This window comes from Mercenaria mercenaria, chromosome 17 (assembly GCF_021730395.1).
Source record: "Mercenaria mercenaria strain notata chromosome 17, MADL_Memer_1, whole genome shotgun sequence".
Taxonomy (NCBI): domain Eukaryota; kingdom Metazoa; phylum Mollusca; class Bivalvia; order Venerida; family Veneridae; genus Mercenaria; species Mercenaria mercenaria.
Window position 1 is genome coordinate 13,679,344 of NC_069377.1, and position 22,615 is coordinate 13,701,958.

A 22,615-nucleotide genomic window follows, 5' to 3' on the forward strand; every position below is an offset into this window, starting at 1 on the left:
CCTTGACATTGACCTAGTGACCTATTTCACATTTTTGAAGGTACAGGCTTCAAATTTGGATCACATGCATAGTTTCGTATTCCGAAATGAAATTTGACCTTGATTTTGACCTAGTGACCTACTTTCACATTTCTCAAGCGACAGCCTTCAAATCTGGACACATGCATAGTTTTTTGTACCGAAACAAACTTTGACCTTTACATTGACCTAGTGACCTACTTTCACATTTTTGAAGGTACAGGCTTCAAATTTGGACCACATGCATAGTTCTGTGTTCCGAAATAAAATTTGACCTTGATTTTGACCTAGTGACCTACTTCCACATTTCTTGAGCTACAGCCTTCAAATTTGGAACACTTGCATAGTTTTTTGTGTACCGAAATAAACTTTGACCTTAAGGTTGACCTAGTGACCTACTTCCACATTTCTGTAGCTACAGCTTCAAATTTAGACCACATGCATAAGATTGTGTATCGAAACAAACTTTGACCTTGACATTAACCTAGTGACCTACTTTCACATTTTTGAACGTACAGGCTTTAAATTTGGACCACATGCATAGATTTGTGTTCTGAAGTGTAATTTGACCTTGATTTTGACCTAGTGACCTACTTTCACATTTCTCAAGCTGCAGCCTTTAAATTTGGACCACTTGCATAGTTTTGTGTACCGAAATAAACTTTGACCTTAAGATTGACCTAGTGACCTACTTTCAAATTTCTCAAACTACAGCCTTCAAACTTGATGCACATGCATAGTTTTGTGTACAAAGAACTTTTTCCTTGAAATTGATCTAGAGACCTACTTTCACATTTCTCAAGCTACAGCTTTCGAATTTGGACCACATGCACAGTGTTGTGTACGGAAATGAAATTTGACCTTGAGCTAGTCAATAAGTCTTGAAATTTGGAACACTCAAAAATGACACATTGGTGGGCGCCAAGATCACTCTGTGATCTCTTGTTTTACTTAAACATGTTCTCTTAAACTACTCGTCAGAATTACACAAAACTTAGTAGCATCCTGGCTTGGACCTTTATCAGGTTTGTCCAAATGGTTTACATGTACCTTTGTCTCTTTTAGGGACCGCTAGAGCCAAAATTAGAAATACATTTAAACGACATTTTCTTATGAACGACTTGACGGATCTTCTTAAAACTTCGTATGTTGCATCATAAAAGGTACTCTCCCCATTTTTAGCTCATCTGTCACGAAGTGACAAGGTGAGCTATTGTGACCGCTTGATGTGCGTCGTCAGTCGTGCGTCGTCCGTCATCAGTCGTGCGTCAACAATTTCTAAAACCATCTTCTTGAAAACCACTGGGCAGAATTACACCGAACTTCACAGGAATGATCCTTGGGTGGCTCCCTTTCAAAATTGTTAAAAGAAATGAATTCCATGCAAAACTCTGGTTGCCATGGCAACCGAAAGGAAAAACTAAGAATCTTCTTGTCCAAAACCACAGGGCCTAAGGCTTTGATATCTGGTGTGTAGCATCATCTAGTGGTCCTCTACCAAAATTTTTCAAATTATCCCCCTAGGGTCAAATATGGACCCGCCCCGGGGGTCACATGGTTTATATAAACTTACATAGGGAAAACTTCGAAAATCTTCTTGTACAAAACCACATGGTCTAGGGCTTTGATATTTGGTATGTAGCATCATCTAGTGGTCCTTTACAACGATTGTTCAAATTATCCCCCTAGTGTCAAATATTGTCCCGCCCCGGGGGTCCCAAGTTTTACATAGACTTATATAGGGAAAAAAGTTTAAAAATCTTCTTGTCTGAAACTACAACACTTAGACCTTTGATATTTGGTTTGTAGCATTGTCTTATGGTCTTCAACCAAAATTGTTCAAATTGTACCACTTTGGTGAAAAGAGGCCCTGCCCTGGGGGTCCCAAGTTTTATATAGACATATAGGAAAAAGCTTTAAAAATCTTCTTGTCTGAAACCATAAGACCAAGGCATTTGAATATTTGGTATGATGCATTGTCTAGTAGTCCTCTACCAAAATTGTTCAAATTATGCCCCTGGGGTTAAAAGAGGCCCCGCCCTGGGGTCACTTAGTTATTATGTGATGACTCCAATACCATTAAAATACTTCCTCTCATGAACCGCTTGAAAGATTTTAGTCTAACATTGTAACATCATTATAAGCTCCTCTCTTAATTTTGTCAAAATGGGGGCACTTGGTCCCTTTTAGGGGCCGCAAAAAAGGGGCCGCGAGTGCCAAAATTGAAAATACATTTAATCGACTTCTGAACTGCTTGAAGGATTTTCATCAAACTCTGAAGCATTATTTAAGTCCTCCCAAATTTCTTCAAATGGGGGTACTTGGCCCCTTTTAGAGGCTTAGGAATACCTGTAAACGACTTCTTCTCATTAACCGCTTAAAATGGATCTTCATCAAACTTTTAAGTATGTAGCATCATTATAAATTCCTTTCCTAAATTTCTTCAAATGGGGGACTCTTGGTCCCTTATAGGGGCCGATAGTCTAGATCCAAAATTAGAAATTCCTTTAAACGACTTCTTCTCATGATCCGCTTGAAGGATTTTCATCAGTCTATGGCATTATAAAAAGGTGAAGGATTTTCATCAAACTTAGTCTATGGCATTATAAAAAGGTCATGTCCCAATTTTGTACACATAGGGACATTTGGCCCCTTGAAGGGCCCACTAGAACTAGAATTAACCACTTAGTGAATCTTCATCAAATTTGGTCTATAACATCTTTATAAGGTTCTCCCCCATTTTTTGTTCAAATGGGGGCACTTGGACCCTTTGAGGGGCCGCTAGAGCCATAATTAGAAATACCTTTAAATGACTCTTCAAACTTGGTCAGTGGCATCATAAGGTTCTCTCTCAAATTTGTTCAAGGTGGGTGGAGGGGACACTTGACCTGTTTTAGTGACCAATATATCTTACTCTAGAAGTGCCTTTAAAAGACCGCTACATGGATCTTCATCAAATTTCATTTGTATCATTATAATAAGACCAAACTTAGGGGCTACTACAGTAAAAAGCCAAGTTTAAAAACAGTGTGTAGGTCCAGAGCGCATCTGCTCCAATATATTTTGGTTGAGACAAAGGGAGGTAATGATACTTCTTAAACTTGCATTTCTCATGAATTTTGGCTAAAGATGAAGTCGGCAATGCACGTCTTTGACAAGGAAAATACATTTCTTCTTATAGTCATATCAGTCCTTGGGATCCTATACTGAAACGCTTTAAAAAGCAACATATCTGACGTTCATGAAAAGTTATCGTAAATATTTGAAGTAATGTTTTGATACAAAAATAAAAATGAGCCTGTTAAATATTTGAAATAATTCATGTATGAAAACAGTTAATGATTTAGAGCTAAATCACGATTTCCGACCTTTGATAAATTCGATGTGATATTTGAGGTGAGTCAATTTGAACTGTCGGTCGTAAAAAAATATTGTCTTGGAAATTTTTGACGTTTTTTACCATCTCGATGTACGTAATGGGCATCAATGGCCAAGTGGACAGAGTCACTGACAACAAATTACTAACCATTCGCCAATGAGGGTTTGAGGCGCACATTAGGCGTATGTGAGGAAGCCATTCAGCTGACTTACGGAAGCTAGGTACCCGTCCGTTCGTAATGAAATAATGCCTGGAGGGGCACCTGGGATCTTCTTCCAGCTGGAAAGTGGCCATATGACATTGAGCCGCTACACGAGGAAACCAACATAGAGCATTCGCTTTCAAAGCTTATTGAAAATAGAGAAACCGTTAGCGCACAGCATGGATCCTGACTAGACTGCGCGGATGCGCAGGCTGGTCTGGATCCATGCTGGTCGCAAATTCACTAAGTTGGTTTTCTCATGGCGCGGCTCAATTACAATTGTGTCGGTGTGACGTTAAACCCAACAAAAAATCTCGAGGTACGTAGGGGATAAAATTTCAACAGAAAAAAGAATTTTCGAAGTTCCACGTTCTACAGAGTTTACTTCAACACACCTTGTATTTAACATGAAACAACATGTTTTTGCGACAAAGAATTCGAAAGTTTAGGCTCATTTTCGAAAGTGATAACGAAATGGTCTTTGGATTTTACCTGACACTCCATGTTAATATGACTTTTTTCAAGTATAGTCTATTTTGATCTTAAAAAGTTCAATAGGCAATGAGAATGCAATCAAAATCACTTTGTGAACGCTTTTTCTGATCAGTATATCAGACGAAAATCCTTATTGTAAAGCGCAAGGAAAGCCTGACAATAAGTTAATTTGATATGAAAGCCATATTCAAGCCTTTTATAACGCTGAAGAAGTTTTAAAATTGGACCAGTACCGAAAAAAGATATGGCAGTTTGAAATTTAAGAAAATGCCTGATCATGGTTAGTGTGTTTATGACGTCATTTACACACGAAATGTTTATTTAGCAGATAAGAAACAACAACAAAATAAAAAGAAACTTTTTTTATGTAGATTAATTCCATATGTCTCTTAAGTGCAATATGTAAAAGATAGCATTTTCTTTCATTATAGCTGAAAAGCTAGAAAGATATTTTGCTTTAAGAAATAAATACAGTTAAAGTATGTCTAAAAACTTAATAAATCCGCCAGTTTCTTTCTCTTGTCATGGAAACAAAATGACCACCATTTTTGATCAAATATTTAAATGGTCATATCTTTCTCGTATTAAAGCCAATTTTTGAAACTCTTCCGCTTCTTTCAATTATAAAGGAAATCCTAGAAGATGCCTTTCCTTTTAACGAATTTGTGCACTTTGTGACTTTCCGACATTTGTGTAATGTGTGTATTGTCCAATTTATTTGACCTGTCAAAAAATGGACCCGGCTTTTATTATATTCTGTTCGAGCCTATATAAGATTAATATGAAAGCCGGGAACATGTTTTGACATGTCAATTAAATAGCAAAATAGCACAATATTATGAAGCATTAAGTTCTACAAATAAGCAATTTTCCATGAAGACTTTTTGTCAAGTGATGGTCACATATAATGCAACGATTTTAGAAAATTTGAATCTAAACCTATACCCAAAACTGGACTCATTTATATTTGAGCTTTGTACGTGTTGTGTTTTTATAGCGGCTCAAGCAACCGAAACTTAAAGATACCTACGGTGCAACTCTAACATATATTGAGCACTCGTTGAACACAACTAAGTTTAATGATCAGGTGTTAATGTTTCGGACAACGCTATAAATTGTCCAAAAATCTGATTAACCATCTTTAATATGGATCAGATAGAAAATGGGACCTTTAGAATATGAGCGAGGATTTTCAATTATTTGGTCTAATGATGTTATTATCCCCCCACCCCACACCACTTAAAAATAATGGAGAGGGAGGCTCTTGGATTTCCCCTTATCCGTACGTACGTCTGTCTGTCCGCTTTGTGTCGCGTATATCTTAAGAGATGTTGAACCTTGAGCCCTCAAACCTCAAGACGCACAAAGCGTCAAGTAAAATTATGCTTGAACTCCTTTTTAAGGTAGCATAAAAAGAGCTGTCAAAGGAGACTTAGGTGGCTATAGGAACAATACTTTTTCTTCCGTAAGCTATAATGTTGCTATTTTTCTGTTAAAAGGCCTCTGGTGTGCATTCAGAATTTTGATAATTCATATAGATATAAAATAACAGTTTCAAAAGTCCCTTTTTTGAAGTGATGCACTCGATTCAATTATAGGACGACTAAAGCAGACTCATATTTTTGTTTTATTTATATAGGTATTTCATACTATACAGTCTCGCGTATTGAAATCACAGATCAGCTTTCTGAATTGAGTAATCTTTGAATACTTTCATTATGAATAAACATGTCTTTCTGTCATAAAAATCTTGTAATTTAACAGTTTCAATCACTCACAGACTCACTGATGAATTGAAGGTTGGGGTTGGGGTTGGGGTAAGATGTGGGGGCAAGAGTGAGCAATATCCTCTGGTAACACTTCATTAGGGACTAATATATATGATATTGAGCTGCACCATGAGAAAACCAACATAGTGCATTTTCGACCAGCATGGATCCAGACCAGCCTGCGCATTTGCTGTTCACTAACGGTTTCTCTAAGTGCAGTAGGCTTTGAAAGCGAACAGCATGGATCCTGACCAGACTGCCGGATACGCAGGCTGGTTAGGATCAATGCTGGTCGCAATTTGCACTATGTTGGTTTTCTCATGGTGCGGCTCAATTATCATAACTATTAAATTTGCCTATCTGTTATCTCTAATTGAATCTATTTACTATCATGTCATTCCATAAGGCGAAAAGACGCCGTTTAGCGTGGCGACATCCGACGATGTTCTTACCCCCGAATCTTGCCCCAACCCACAACCTTCAATTTTCAATTCAACTTTTCCCTTACCACAGTGTCCTGCAAACTCGGGGGAGTGTTTCACATGCACGTTTTTTATTTTTTGGGAAAATTATGATTAAAAGATAGACTTTGTTTTGTATGAAGATCAGCTGCAACTGTTACATGTTTAAAACAGAGCGTATTTGTCTTTATCTAAGAGTCTCCAGTATGCAAATTAAAAATAACCATATCTTAGTATATTTACAACATGTAAAATGTATATTGTCAGTCTATATTGGTGTTACCATAGTATTCAAATTATAATCATCAAATACTAACTTTATAAAAGTACTCAACTATTTACATAAGAGAAATGACTTTAACCGTAACCTTTACCCTGTTATATTTTTAAAATGGACTGGGCCATCAGTTTATTTGGGCAGTACCACTTACATGTATTATTCAAAGGGGGTGTTTACTGAAAATTTACTGACTGAAAAGCGAACAGTGCAGACCATAATCAGACTGCACGGATGTGCAGGCTGATCTTTTTCTGCACTGATCGGAAGGCAAAATCGTTTGCCGCCAGTAGGCAAAAGTTTAATACAACCCAGAGTGCTATGTGTATGCACCCGCTCTAACTTCATAGATGACAAATATGATCGATATAGTGAGATTAACTACAGCTGTTTAACAACGGAGGATCCGAAACAATGTCGGCTAGGAGCGTACTGTCCCTTTGTGTGCTGTCATTTACTGCATCAACGCAAGTTTAAGTACGTGTGCCAAATAATGGTGCACTTTACCTTGTTACTGGTCAGACAAGTGACAGAAATGAAAAAGAAATACAAACGAAATAAAAATTGTAATCAATAGCAAATGTTCCTCGGTCGATTGCAAAAGCATTATGGTGAGGTAGCTTTTCTGTCTGCAAACAAAGCATAGAAGCTTTAAAGGATTTGCACGTGTTAAAACAAATAAATCTGGAAAGTTAAACAAGCCGCTATTAACGTTGATGGATACAAAATAATTCTGAACTAGCGATAACGTTGAATTATTTGTTAAGTGTGATTGAAATGACAGTGAAAATAAAATTAATGGAAACAAAACCTGAAAATTGCACTCCTCGAGTATAACTGAAATAGATTTTTATGATGCCTTGTTGATGCGGAACAATATAAAATGGAAACGCTACAATGAACATTTACGAGAAATCAGTGATCAGACACTGCCGAAGGATTCGGAATTACTAAATAAAAATTTGAGGATATAAGTCTAAATCTCAACAAGGTTGCTTAATTTATACATAATGAAGTGGAAAAAGATATAAAAGTAAGCGTGGTCTTTACTTTAGTATTCAGTTGTTTATATGTGGGTCAGAACAGCTGTGCATTAATAAATGATACAAACGTCTTACTGCGTGACGTTTTTGAAAAGTACAATAGAAACGTAAGACCAGTGGAAAATCAAAATGATCCAGTACATGTCAATGTTACTCTACTGCTTGTTTCTATAAAAGAACTTGATGAGATTCGTGGAATATTGTCGATAATGGGAACTTTTGTAATAACATGGCACGCTGCAAATATGAGGTGGAATCCTAAAGATTATGATGGGATAGATGAACTTACGGTATCATATACAGACGTCTGGGTACCTGAACTGGTCCTTGTAAACCCTGCAGAAGAAACAGGTACTCTTGGTAAGAAATGGCAAAAAGTTAACTTTCACCACACTGGATTTGCCTCATGGTGGCCTGCAGATCTTCTTAAAAGTACTTGTGCTTTGGATGTGTATAGTTACCCATTTGATACTCAAGAATGCTTCTTATGGTTTACTGCATTGGGATATTCTTCTGACAAGGTAAAAATAAGTTCACCAAATGACGAAATCGACTTGAGCTTTTACATTGAAAGTTCAACGTGGAAAATATCTAAATCAAAGGCAAGTGCTTTTTACGGAGGCTTGCAAATACACTTTCATATTAACCTACAGAGGAAACCTGGTTTTGTTATAGTAAATATAGTTCTTCCCCTAATTTTCCTAAGCCTGCTGAATGCATTTGTGTTTGTACTTTTACCCGAATCGGGTGAAAGAATTTCATACTGTATCACAGTGTTATTGTCGATAGCCGTTTTCATGACAATTGTTAGTGATACCCTCCCAAAAAGCTCGGAACCAGTTCCACTTATTTCGTACAAACTGATGACTGATATGGTGATCAGCTCTCTAATTACACTGGTCACAATACTGAACCTAAGATTGTACAATAAAAAGGACACAAAAGTCGTCCCGAACTGGTTGCAGTCTATGTATATGTTTCTATCCTGTAAACGGTTGAAATCTCGCGTTCATTTGAACTGGGATCATGCTAAAGGCATGGAAAATGCAGAAAACCAGACAGAGAAAACTCATAAGGGAAACAAGTCGTTGAATCGGAAACGGTCAAAGCGAAGGCAATCCGAAGTTCAGATTGCTAGAAAACCGTCAATTGCAGTTGTTAATTTAGAAGAACTCCGAGGTGAAAGTATTAAAGGACAAATAGTGAGAATGGTCTCAGAAATGGAGGGGGAGAACGATGCCTATATCCAGGTATCGTGGAAGAATATTAGCAACATGGTAGATGGCATTGCATTTGTAACTTTCACATTGTTGTCTATTTGCAGCCTTGTAGTGTTCTTTATCATTACTTTAAACTGATTTAAGGATGTACGTACGTTTTTTTTAGAAAACTTATGCTAAAAGTTAATGCTAAATGATTAAAATATGGCTATTAATGTACCATTGAACCAAACAAATTCTACTTGTTACGAAAAACTTTTTTCACCCTTATTCTTTGCTGTCATTTGCCTAACATTGACGTAAGATGTACAATGAGGTAGGGGTCGGTAATTTCAAATATCCATTTCAAATAGCCTCGGGTTGTTATCATCTTGCCAGTGCCATTATCACTCAAAGGCACCGCTCTCCGTTCCATTTACCTATACATAAAGTTACCTCATTTTTCTATTTTACTTAATTTAAGAAATGCTTAAATAGTAAGTGAAGAAAATTCACAATAAAATAAATTGAGTGCAGTGACCTATGCTTTTTTGTACTTACTTCTCTTAGAAACTAATGTTCTTCTAGCTCACAGAGCATGAAAAATATCAATTGTAGAAAAAAACAAATGATTCTACATCCTTAAAACAACTAAACATAATGCCGTCATTGCCGTCATATCTAAAAAGAACATTTAATATTTGTGCGATTATATTCTTCACTTACGTATTCTTATTTAAATGTATTCACTCGTTAGCTACAACTACCAAGTGTAGTTTTCTGGCTTTTTAAAAATGGAGTCTAGCAGGAAAGTGAATGAAATATTATCTTTACGTATTAATTATATATTTTTGTAATTTTCCTTTGTTAATAATATTGAAAGAATTGTAGAATGATCAGTTAAAAAAGTTCTTATCGTAGTATTCAAAATATTGGCAAAATAGATTCTAATCTCTATCAAGAACTAGAAATATTTCATAAAAATATCGAAAAAGAACTCGCAAAGTGAATAGCTCTTGTAGTAACTGCGTTTTTAGGTTTAGAATTGATCACTTGTAGCTTATTTAAAAAATCCACATTTCTGTGAAATCATTTAATTTCGTCGGCACGAAATTTCGTGGTTTTGCCCAATACGGCTGTTATGTTGGGACGTAAATTCGTGGATTTTCATTTTTTGTTAAATAAACAAACAAAAAAACAAACAAGAAAAAAAGAAGAAAAAATAATTATTTCCATAGGAGTAGATCTACTAGTACTTCTGTACTTACATGTGCAACCTACACATGTTAAACAGCGCTACCATGGTTACCGAAATTGCAATCTACGCCGCTGGAGGTTAGCGAGTGATCATGTGCCAATTAACGACCGCGTTATCTATAATTATACGACCCCTAAGTAGTGATGGTTGTAGTAGTGGTAGTGGTTGTAGTAGAAGTGGTGGTAGAAGTAGTAGGGGTAGTAGTGGTTGCGGTGGAAGTGGTAGTAGTAGTTGTTTTATTTTTGTTTATTTGTCAGGTTTTAAAATGTTTTTCACACGTGAAAACCAGTTACATGCATTTTCACTCTACGCCACTCATGGAAAAAAAATGCATCTCGCGTTCACTGAAAGTTATAAAAATGATCTTACAAGCAAATACAGTACATGTATATAACTCACTGACAAATTGCTTCGATCCCTATAATAAAGTATGATCCTTATACCAAAATATTTATTCATGATATTTTATAAAAACATTCATGTAATACACCACCGAGATTTCAATTCTTGTCTTAACATGAGTTGCATTCTTCATTGTTTATTCCATTATGCGTCTAAGGTGCCTAAATATAGAAAACTACAATTTTGCACAGACGTTAGGAATGTACTTGCAAAACGTAACAGTCTTAAACATTTAAATCTACGTGCAAACAACTACATTAAATTGATCTGACAAATTCTAGAAGATGCTATTCACTTAAATGTATAGAGATTTATATAGATTTTGTTTTATATAAACAAAGCAGGCCTTCGTGATTAGATTAATACGCATCTGAACTCAAACCCGTGTTTTATTTGCCAATAATCCAGGCAAAACTAAAATATATGTGTTTACAACGCATCTGAACGAAAAAATAACGTACAAGGAAAAACAACAAAGGACGTAAAACTAAAATCTATTTCCCAAATTAATAATGAGGTTGAGGTTTCACGTGTATGAGCGCGTGTACGTATAGTAAAACCTTGTTTGAGTGTCTACCATAAATGACCAGTATCAGACTGAAAAAGACAAAAAAAAAAAAAAAAAAAAGAAAACAACAGAAAAAAAAACAACAACATGATTTTAAACGTTTTAAACGTGCGCGGCTTTTTTTTTTTCGCACGAAATTTTAACTTTAAATTTCAACACCTCAGATGCTAGTTGAAACATCAAATAAACATGCCAGAACACGCTCCAGCTTTACATTGTCATTTTGGAAAATAATGTCTGTAGTTCTGAAATTCTTAGTCAACAAGGCACCTTTTGCAGCACTTTGTAACATCTACTTGCTGTCTGGATTTAGTACTGTTTCAGTATTTAAGTATTTAAGTAATAAAAATATGCTGATCGTGTGTTTAGGACATTTTCTAGATTTTTTTTCCTTGCACAGATTTCTCAACTTTTACATAAATCCAATTCAATATTCAGGGACCAAAATGGTATGTCACCATGCCCGTTTTTATGTTAAGGGACAGCATTAGTTCATGGTCAATCTCAATAGCCTAATCTAAAGTAAACTGTGAATCACTTTCTTGAAACATTGGTTTGATTTTCTTATATTTTCCCTTCAGTACATACGGAATTTTATGTATTTGACAAGTACTTTTGATTTATAATTTATTCAAAAATGTTAATATTATTTTTGTGCGCCCTCCCCTTTTTGGGGGTTTGGGTACTTAGAGTTGTCCTTGATCGTCCGTCTGTCGAAGCTTACATTTGCATACTTAGGCGGCTATAGGAACAATAGGTAACAATACTTTTTCTTCCTTATTATAATATGGCTATTTTTCTATTAAAAGGCCTTTGGTGTGCATTCAGAATTTTGATAAAATATATATATAAAATAACAGTTTCAAAACTCCCTTTAGTGAAGTGATGCACTCGATTCAATTATAGGACGACTAAAGCAGACTCATAATTACTTTTTATTTATATCGGTTTTTCATACAATACAGTCTCGCGTATTGAAATCACAGACTTTATGTGTAAATCAGCTTTCTGAATTGAGAAACCTTTGAATACTTTCGTTATGAATAAACATGTCTATATTTTACAAAAATCTTGTATCAAATTTAACAGTTTCATATCGTGCCACTGACAGACTCACTGACGAATTGAAGGTTGGGATGGGCGTAAGATGTGGGGCAAGAGCGAGCAATATTCTCTGGTATTACATCATTAGGGACTAACATATACAACATTGAGCTGCACCATGAGAAATCCAACATAGTGCATATGCGACCAGCATGGATCGAGACCAGCCTGCGCATCCGCGCAGTCTGGTCACGATCCATGTTGTTCGCTAATGGTTTCTCTAATTGCAATAGGCTTTGAAAGGCTGGTTACAAATGCACTAGGTTGGTTTTCTCATGGTGCGGCTCAATTATCATAACTATTAAATTTTACTATCTGTAATCTTCAATATAATCTATTTACTATTCCATGAGGCGAAAAGACGCCGTTTAGCATGTCGACATTCGACGATGCTCTTGCCCCGAATCTTGTCCCCACCCACAACCTTCAATTTTCAATTCAACTTTGCCCTTTCCACAGTGTCCTGCAAACTCGGGGGAGTGTTTCACATGCACATTTTATATTTTTTTAAACGATTAACACATGCAAATATGATTAAAATATTGGATTTATATGTAGATCAACAGAAACTGTTAAATTTCTAGAACAGAGTGTATGTGTCTTTATCTAAGAGTCTCCAGTATGCAAATTAAAAATTACCATATCTTCTGTATATTTACAAAATATTAAAAGTATATTGTCACTCCATATTGGTGTTACTAGAGTATTAAAATTATAATGATAAAAGAATAACTTTATAAAAATACTCAAATCTTTTACATATTAAGCGAAATAACTTTATTGCATCACAAAGTGCTATGTGTATGCACCGCATTAACTTCGTAGATAACAAATATGTCCGAAAAAGCGACATTAATTACAGCCGTTTAACAACCGAAGGATTCCAATCAATTTCAACAAACATATTATTACTAGGAGCGTACTGTCCCACTCATTAAAGGGCTTTGTGCATCAACCCAATGTTAAGTATGTGAGCCAAATAATGGTGCACTTTACCTTATAACTGGGCAGACAAGGGACAAAATTAAAAAAGAAATACAAACGAAATAAAAATCGTAATCAATAGCAAATGTTAATAGGTTAATTGCAAAAGCATTACGGTGAAGTAGCTTTTCTGTCTGCAAACAAAGTATAGAAGCTTTAAAGGATTTGCACGTGTTAATAAAATCTGTAAAAGATCCTTTGGAAGCAAAGAATGCAACCAAGAAGAATAATAGCAGACTCGGTTTGATTGAGTCTGTTCATGAGAGGTAATTAAATGTGCAACGCCTCTCACGCTCCTAGCACCGGCTTAAGCGGAACTATATTACACGTATGTTGAATGGACTCCATGATCCCAAAGGACCAGAAAATATAACAACACTGAATCCAAGTACGGGGAGAATTGTTACAGCCGCCACACGGCACTTAAAGATTGCTGTTGTGATGTTTAATGAAATCTGTAAAAAGATCCTTTGGAAGCAAAGAATGCAACCAAGAAGAATAATAGTAAACTCGGTTTGATTGAGTCTGTTCATGAGAGGTAATGAAATGTGCAACATCTCTCACGCCCCCTAGCACCGGCTTAAGCGGAACTGTATTACACGTATGTTGAATGGACTCCATGATCCCAAAGGACCAGAAAATATAACAACACTGAATCCAAGTACGGGGAGACTTTTTACAGCCGCCACACGGAAATCTGGAAAGTTAAACAAGCCGTTATTAACGTTGATGGATACAAAAACTGTGAACTAGCGATAACGTTGAGTGATTGAAATGACAGTGTAAATGAAATTAATGGAAACAAAACCCGAAAATTCCTCTCCTTGAGTATAACTGAAATAGATTTTATATGATGCCTTGTTGAGGCGGAACACTATAAAAGGGAAACGATGAACATTTACGAGAAATCAAAGTCAGACACTGCCGAAGGATTAAGAATTACTAAACAAAAATTTGGAATAGGCTATAAGGTTGCTTGATTTATACAAAATGAGAATGGAAAAAGATATAAAAGTAAGCGTGGTCTATACTTTGGTACTTAGTTGTTTATATGTGAGTCAAAACAATTGTGCATCAATAAATGATACAAACGTCTTACTGCGTGACGTTTTTCAAAAGAAAGTACAATAAGTACAATAATCCAGTAAGACCAGTGGAAAATCAAAATCAATACGATCCAGTCCATGTCAATGTCACTTTACTGCTTATTTCTAAAAAAGAACTTGATGAGATTCGAGGAATATTTTCAGTTTTGTTATAACATTGCATGATGCAAATATGAGGTGGAATCCTAAAATTATGGTGGGATAGAAGGAGGAATGGCATCATATAGAGACGTCTGGGTACCCGAACTGATTCTTGTAAACCCTGCGGAAGAAACATATACTCTTGTTTAAAAATGGCAAAGAGTTAACATTAACCACATTGGATTTGCCTCTTGGTGGCCCGGATATCTTATTAAAAGTACTTGTGCTTTGGATGTGTACAGTTACCCATTTGATGCTTCTTATGGTTTTCCGCATGGGGGTATTCTACTGACCTGGTAAAAATAAGTTAAACAAATGACGAAATGGACTTGAGGTTTTACACTGAAAGTCCAACGTGGAAACTTAAAATCTAAGGCAAGTGCGTTTTCGGAGGAATGCAAATAAAATTTCATATTTATCTAGATAGGAAACCTAGTTTTGTGGTCGTAAAGATAATCCTTCTCCTAATTTTCTAAGCCTGCTGAATGCATTCGTGTTTCTACTCTTACCCGAATCTGGTGAAAGAATGTCATACTGCACGGAGGGGCACCTCGGGTCTTCCTCCACCATTAAAGGTGGAAAGTCGCCATATGACCTATCATGTGTCGGGGCGACGTTAAATCCAACAAAAAAAAGAAGAAAAAAAAAAGAAAAAACTGTATGACAGTTATTGTCTAAAGCCGTATTCATGACAATTGTGAGTGACACCCTCCCTAAAAGCTCGGAACCAGTTCCGGTTATTTCTACAAGCTGATGTCTGACATGGTGATCAGCTCTCTAATTACACTGATTACAATAGTGAACCTAATACTGTACAATAAAAAAAGACACAAAAGTCGTCCCGAAGTAGTAGTTTCGTATGCATATGACATCAATAAATTTTGTGTATATAATATTACTCCTCTGACTAAATCTATCGCATTGTTACACAGTATCTTAGCAGCACATGTACCGATAACTTGTCATCATCACATACCGTCTACTAGCGGTCTCTTAGATAAGACAACGTCCATGAATTGCGCTATGTCTGAGATCCCTAACTGGTTTTCTAGGCGGTGTATGGTATTTGCTTTCAGTGGAACCAAACGCTGTGGACAAATTAAGTAACAAGAAAACTGCAACACAATTCTTGTCAAGATACGGTAGAGTATTCATTTGGGCGAAACTTTTTATATACAGACTGCAGTCCTCTGATTTAGATGCAGCCCTTGACGCCCGTATAATTCATTGTCCAAGAGCCTGATCAATGAATGGAAGATTTAAAATATATAACACGGTTCAGTGGGTTTGTGGTAATTGTTTTTATAGACAACAATTTGTCAACATACTTCTTTGAAGGCGTGAAGGTAAACGTTTACAGATTTTCTGATATATGTGTTTGTTTCTCCTTGTCAGTCTTTTGAGGCAGCGTATAAACCCGCAAGATGTTACAGTTATATGCAATCTAATGATAGACAAGAGGATGTTGACGGGTGGTTAAAGTTGCTGAATTCGGATTCCTTGCTCCTTATCCATGTAGGTCTGGGTCAAAATCTCGCTTCGTAGTGTGAAAGCTGTTGCTAGTTGGCTTACGGAAAGTAGGTGGTTTCAGGCGCACTCTCTAGCCTGAAATAATGATTCCTCCTCCATCGTTAAAAGCTTTCAAATAATAAAACAGATGTTTTGTCAAACTTGACCAAACAAATTAAAAGTTATGTTTGGTTTGACAAGGCTTGTTGTCATTATCAAACGATATTTTTCTATTTGGATATTGATTGGATGGTCCCCTGGAGATGCATTTTAATGCTTTTCCTTTCACTTAAATGACAAGTTAAATAGTTGAATAGAAGCTTTTACGTTTTTGTCCGTGATAGATTTGCAATATTTGATTATTAATTAGTACATTTAAAATTGTACATTTGAAAACAATGAAAAGCAAGTGACCGAGTATTGCAGTGGAAATACAGAAGTCCTGCCGGTGGAACACTGTTTTAGTGTCCGCCCCTTGTAGTTGTTGGCAACAGATACTGTCTGAATAATTGCAGGATCAAGATTTGCGGACGGACAGGTGGACGAGCTATTTAGTTTTAAATGTCATCACAAGAAATTTACTCTTGATCATTGTCTTTTTTGTCGTTTTTTTTGTGTTTCATCTATTTGTAATTGAAATGATTATCCAATACTGTGTCAGTTTATATGAAAACATGTCACGATCTGACAGAAATAACAGAGGAAGAACGGAATAATTTCTATAGATGTAAAGTACAGGAAATTAAGTTATACTTTTTCATAATTTTCATTTTTCAGCATTAATGATTCGGTAAACACACCTAAAAGCGAAATGTGATTTCCTAGTTGTCAGGTATAAACAGCAAGACTATCCTGAAAGGTAGACAAGACGCTTTCAACATATATTGGATTAATATTGAAAGACCGGCGGCGGATAATTGCGTGCGGAAGGTTTTCAGATTTACTGAAGCTGATAATTTTATCATTAGGCCACACCAAATTGATAAGTTGTTCATCGGATTTTTTTCTGAAAAATTTGAGGCGGCGAGCGAAAAAATAATTTAAATATTTTTTTTGGTTTTTGAGAAAATCAGGAGCGAGCGAAGAGCGAAGAAATATATTTGTCTTCATTTGGCTCTCGGCTCACTAATAAAAACCTTAAAATAGAATGTTTAGCCCTTTTAAATAAAAAAGTAAGTCCCCAGGGATTGAGAAAATCTGACCTGCAGACGCACAACAAAGCGAACTCGTGAAAAAAGGTAATAACATTGTCATACAGTACACTGTAATCAAATAATGCATGCTTTTGAAAATGCTGTTAAAAATATGTAATAAACAACAATGCACAACCTTACACCATACTTATCACATTATGTGACTTGAACATTTACTGCTATGAAAATGTGGCATTCTTAGCTGACTTACCAAAGTTTTTGATACATCAAATATCTATGCGAGTGTTACCAGATCTATTAAAGCTTCTGATTTCAAACTTAGAACAGTTATTAACTGTCAAAGTCTACACCAGGAGAAAGAATACTCTTAAATCTAGACAGAGTTATGCTCCTTTTTAACATAGAATATTTTTAATTAAGTTTTATATAATGACCAATAGCTCTGTAGTTTAATAGCTTCTGACTATTATGCCCCTTTTACTGGCAAAGCTCTGATTCAGAAAAGTCGAACATGGTGTCTTATGTACAGCTCTTTTTCTAACTTAAAAGTCTCAATTTAAGTCTGATATGGAGATTTACGTGCATTAACAATAGTCTACTAAATGATTGGAAAATCTGAAAATCGAAACTGCTCCGAAAACAACTCGTATTTGTAAATTCCTTACCCAACCAACTTTCGTATGCAAATGCTGATCATTTGGACAGGAAAAAACAGAAAACAGACAAGTGACATGCATCAATAAGTATTTACCCTTACCAAAAAAATGTAGATTGATGTTATCAAAATAAATTAATATGTTTTTCTTCATCCAGTTTTCAATGAAATAAATCGATTTTTGTACCATGTAATTTGGTAAACATTTGAAGAAAATGGCGTAACTGCATAAAGGGGAAATAACTTTAAAGCAACTAAGTATAAGTGTTATGATTTATTATAGACGATGTGTGCGTAGTATGTATTTATTTTGATTAAAATCCATTTGAGAATAATCTGGGACTTTAATTATAAGCATTTATACACTTTTACGTCCATATAAAGTAGCGCACCAAAAAATTTTGGATTGATTTTTTTCAATGGGGCGAGCACAAGCCAAAAAAAAAAAAATATTTTTTTTGTATTTCTGAAAATATACGAGCGGCAAATCCGATGAACAACTTTTTAATTTGGTGAGGCCTTATTGGTGAAACACTAAAGGATCATAAACGAGTCTGCTGTTATGTTCCTGGGTTGCGTTTTATGTATCAAAAGGACTTTTTTTTACAGATTTTATCAATAAAATCAGCAACAGTCGCAGCATTCTGAATTAGTCTATACAAGTGGAAAGATAATGAAATTTTTAATATGAAATAATTACGTGAAGTTTTAATTTATGACAATGGAAATTAAGTATAACTTAAACATGATTTGTATTGCTGTGCTTATTTTTGTGTATGTTGGACAAGACGACTGTGCTTCAATAAACGATACAAATTTCTTACTGCGAAATGTTATGAAAGAATACAATAAAAATGTGAGACCAGTGGATAATCAGAATGAAGCAGTTCATGTAAATGCTTCCCTCTTAATTATTTCAATACAAGAACTTGATGAAGTTCGTGGAATATTTTCGATAATGGGAATTTTGTTAGTGACATGGAATGATGCAAATATGATGTGGGATCCTAAAGATTATGGTGGGGTAGAATTTGTGATGACATCCTATAAAGACGTTTGGGTACCTGAAATGATTCTTGTAAACCCGGCGGAAGAAATAGATAGTCTTGGTAAGAAATGGCAAAAAGTTAACTTTCACCACACTGGATTTGCCTCATGGTGGCCCGGAGATCTTCTTAAAAGCACTTGTGCTTTGGATGTTTACAGTTACCCATTTGATACTCAAGAATGCATATTAGGATTTAGCACATGGGGATATTCTTCTGACCAGGTAAAAATAAGTTCACCAAATGACGAAATCGACTTCAGTTACTACACTGAAAGTCCAACGTGGAAACTTGCTCAATCTAAGGCAAATATATATTTCGAAGGCATGCAAATACACTTTCATGTTTATCTAGAGAGGAAACCTGGTTTTGTGATCGTAAATGTTCTTCTTCCCCTAACTTTTCTAAGCCTGCTGAATGCATTCGTGTTTCTGCTCTTACCCGAATCTGGTGAAAGAATTTCATTCTGTATTACAGTTTTATTGTCTATTGCTGTATTTATGACAATTGTAAGTGACACCCTTCCAAAAAGCTCGGAACCAGTTCCACTTATTTCGTACAAATTGATGTTTGACATGGTGATCAGCTCTCTAATTACTCTGGCCACTATACTGAACCTAAGATTGTACAATAAAAAGGATACAAAAGTCGTTCCGAACTGGTTGCAGTCTATGTATCTGCTTCTATTCTGTAAACGGCAAAAACATGAAAATCATGCGGAAGCAGATAATGCTGAAGGCATGAAACATGAAAAGAAGAAGTTGGAAGCAGTAGATATATGTATCAGACAAAAAGTGGAAAATCAAATGCAATCTGCAACGACGTCAGATGCAAACAACTCCAGAAAACCGTCAGTTTTCACGCTCCATTTAGAAGGAGTCCCATGCAAAGGTATTGAAGAAAGGTTAGTAAAACGGATTTCAGAAGTGGAAGGAAATGGCGATGAACATTTTCAGGTGTCGTGGAAAAATATCAGTAACATGGTAGATGGAATTGCTTTTATAGTATTCACTTTGCTCTCTTTATGCAGCTTAGTTGTTTTCATGGTTATAACGTATAAACACTAATAATAGAGAGTTTGAGATTTCAAACTTCGCCTTCCCCTTCAACGTCTCTTGCGAAGTTAACGTATGAAGTTGAAATTCGATTAAAATTCCTTGAGATTTCAAACATTAGAATGAACCTTACTTCTTTTAATCGGCCCATTCAATTTATCCGTAATTATGATCGTTCTTTTCGTGCATTTTGATACCAGTTGTCTGAAAGGGCAGGAATTTTACAAGAGGTTTTAAAAATGAAAAAATGAAAATTAAATAAAAAAAACATTTCATTTAATATAATCACAGCATGGATTTTAGAGCGATTACCAAAAAAAAAAAAAAAAAAAAAAAAAAAAAAAAACGATAAAAGAATGTGAACAATGTAAAAACTCGTTAGTCTTGCAACTGAGCTCCAAACATTTAGATTTTATATAAAATTACGTCAGTATACAATGCACGAATGTAAATCATATATGAGAGGAAATAAAAATGATTATTACGTATTACCAAAAATTATTTTCCATAGGGTTTCAATGGACCGCGATCGTGCAATATTTTTCCATATCATGACGTTGAACGCTTTCATATCGGACTAGTCCCAATCCGTGACTCTAGTTACCTCCCCTGACGGTCCGTCCATTGCGGATCTCGTTTCTGTAGATTTTTGTTGCTATTGTGTGTTTGTTTAATTGTAATTTATGCAACATTTTGTTTACTTTTACACTTTGATTAATCTGACCTATCAGATACTGGCACGTAGTAATTTATCAGACTGAAATGAAATGAAAGTTATAATTACGTCATGGGTTGGACTTGTGGATGTGGAATGTTTTCTTAACGTTGTAATGGAAAGAATCGCGTGACGTCCACGCGCACGTTGCGACAACAAGTTGACGCCATTTTCGCGAAAAATATTAATGCGCATCAATTTGATTTGTTTATTGCGTTTTCGGAGAGTTTTTTTCCGTATTTTTTCCTGTCTTTCGTGACAGAACTATAATTTAGATATAAATTAATCATTTGATAGTGGATATGTAATATAAGGTTATCCACTTTGTATGTGCATATGTGCACTCGATCTTTCGCGGAAATTTGCGCTCCTAAAGTCGCGCAATATTACCGCTGCAGAACTCGTGCATATATCCACATACAAAGTTTAATAACCTATAATGATCATATCAACGTGATAATGACACTCTGTATGACTCTGTATAATGCCAAACTCTAAGACAGCACAATATGATTTTAATATACTATTTTATAAGTAAAGCATCTGCGGATCCAGGAATTTTGGTTAAGGGACACCAACATTAAAGAGGGCGGTCACCCATTTCATGGGGTGGGGGGGGGGGGGGGTAGGGGTAGGGTCACACCGAGTTTCAAGACCGACTTTCTTTGTAAAATGTAAGAATCAAAGGGGGAATTAACCCACAATGTCCCACTGCCAGGCTCTGGTTCCGTACATTTAAAGAATGGAGTTATCCCATCTTCCTAGTACCATTTTATGTTTATGATTAAAACGCAATTGTCGTATCAAGTGTCCGACAGAAACAGATTGATTTTATTTGGATGTGAAAATAAAATGTTCCACCAAATGATAATCGTGCGTAATTATTTATTTTTCAAGTAAAATGACTGTCGTGCCATGTGCCTCCATCCAGATTTCAGTCCTTGATGCCGAGTATGTGGACAGAGTAGATGTAAAAAGAATGAAGTTTCGACTTTCGTGATATCACATCTTCGGACGTTCAAAACTTCACTTCATACGACAAAAAGGCCCATCTGGTAAAATCGATACCGCCAGGGGACACAAATATGCCGTAGAAGTTAAAGTTTGAACAAAATCTCAAAGTTTCTCAAAATCAGTTGATAACTTCATACTTCCAGGTTCAATTCAATGTATTTAGTTAAAATCATTAGCCATACAAAACTTCATTATTCTTATATCTATTGATAGTGTTTCGCATCAAATTTAGTCTAATTTGATGATAAATATGGATAATCAAATAACTTAATAAGCAGAAATCCTGAAACTAAGCTTTTTATTTCGCATAGTAATAAAGAGAAGTCTTAGGCTTACGTGATATTACATGGAAAACTTTAGTAGCAACGTGTGATATAAATAAAATACACGCATATCGGTGACGCTTTAACCAAAATGTATATGAGAGACGTTGAAGGGGAAGGCGAAGTTTGAAATCTCAAACTCTCTAATATGATGAAACGGCCCTTATATTTAGCATTGCGATTTAGATTGCGAAGTAGATAGTAAGCATACAAAATCTTACCGGGTATTTTGAAAACTGAAAAATCATTCATACATATTAATGATGACTGGTGATATTAAGCATAAAAATACCGTGATTCTGTGTACGTTATTTCAAACCAATATATTTATCTAACGAAAATATATGATACTGGAAGGTCGTTAAATTTCGTTGGTATAAAATTTCGTGTTTTTTCCAAGCACGTTTTTTTTTCGTGAGGATATGATTTATACAAATACAAATACATGGCATTTATATAGCGCAAAAATTATAAAATATTCTATTGCGCTTTACAATTACATAACACACATTTAACATATATACATACAAAATATGAACAGGATTCTAGAACTCAGATTTAAAGATTTGGACATGTATAAATACTATTTTACACCACTTCTGATATTTTGTATTTTAACAAGACTACACTTATTGTTCGCGAAATGTGTTTTCAGTTTTGATCTAAAGCTGGCTTCAGACTTAATGTTTTTTCAAATAGCTAGGCAGATCGTTTTGGGACCAACGACCGCCATAGATC

The 22,615-nt window shown here is 35.5% G+C and overlaps 2 protein-coding genes across 2 annotated transcripts; both read left to right on the forward strand.

The window, feature by feature from the left end:
- Nucleotides 1-7,039: 7,039 nt before the first annotated feature.
- On the forward strand, nucleotides 7,040-10,013 carry LOC123535943 (acetylcholine receptor subunit alpha-like). The gene has a single exon (XM_045318707.2). The coding sequence runs from the start codon at nucleotides 7,854-7,856 to the stop codon at nucleotides 9,000-9,002; it is 1,149 nt and encodes a 382-aa protein (XP_045174642.2). The 5' UTR covers nucleotides 7,040-7,853; the 3' UTR covers nucleotides 9,003-10,013.
- Nucleotides 10,014-18,258: 8,245 nt separating this feature from the next.
- LOC123535942 (acetylcholine receptor subunit alpha-like) lies at nucleotides 18,259-20,182 on the forward strand. The gene has a single exon (XM_045318706.2). It carries the CDS (start codon nucleotides 18,440-18,442, stop codon nucleotides 19,835-19,837), a length of 1,398 nt encoding a protein of 465 aa, XP_045174641.2. The 5' UTR covers nucleotides 18,259-18,439; the 3' UTR covers nucleotides 19,838-20,182.
- The last annotated feature ends 2,433 nt before the right edge of the window (nucleotides 20,183-22,615 follow it).

Bases quoted from the DNA above. Each gene is read 5' to 3' on its own strand.
- LOC123535943 (XM_045318707.2), top strand. From the start codon at position 7,854: ATGGGAACTTTTGTAATAACATGGCACGCTGCAAATATGAGGTGGAAT.
- LOC123535942 (XM_045318706.2), top strand. From the start codon at position 18,440: ATGACAATGGAAATTAAGTATAACTTAAACATGATTTGTATTGCTGTG.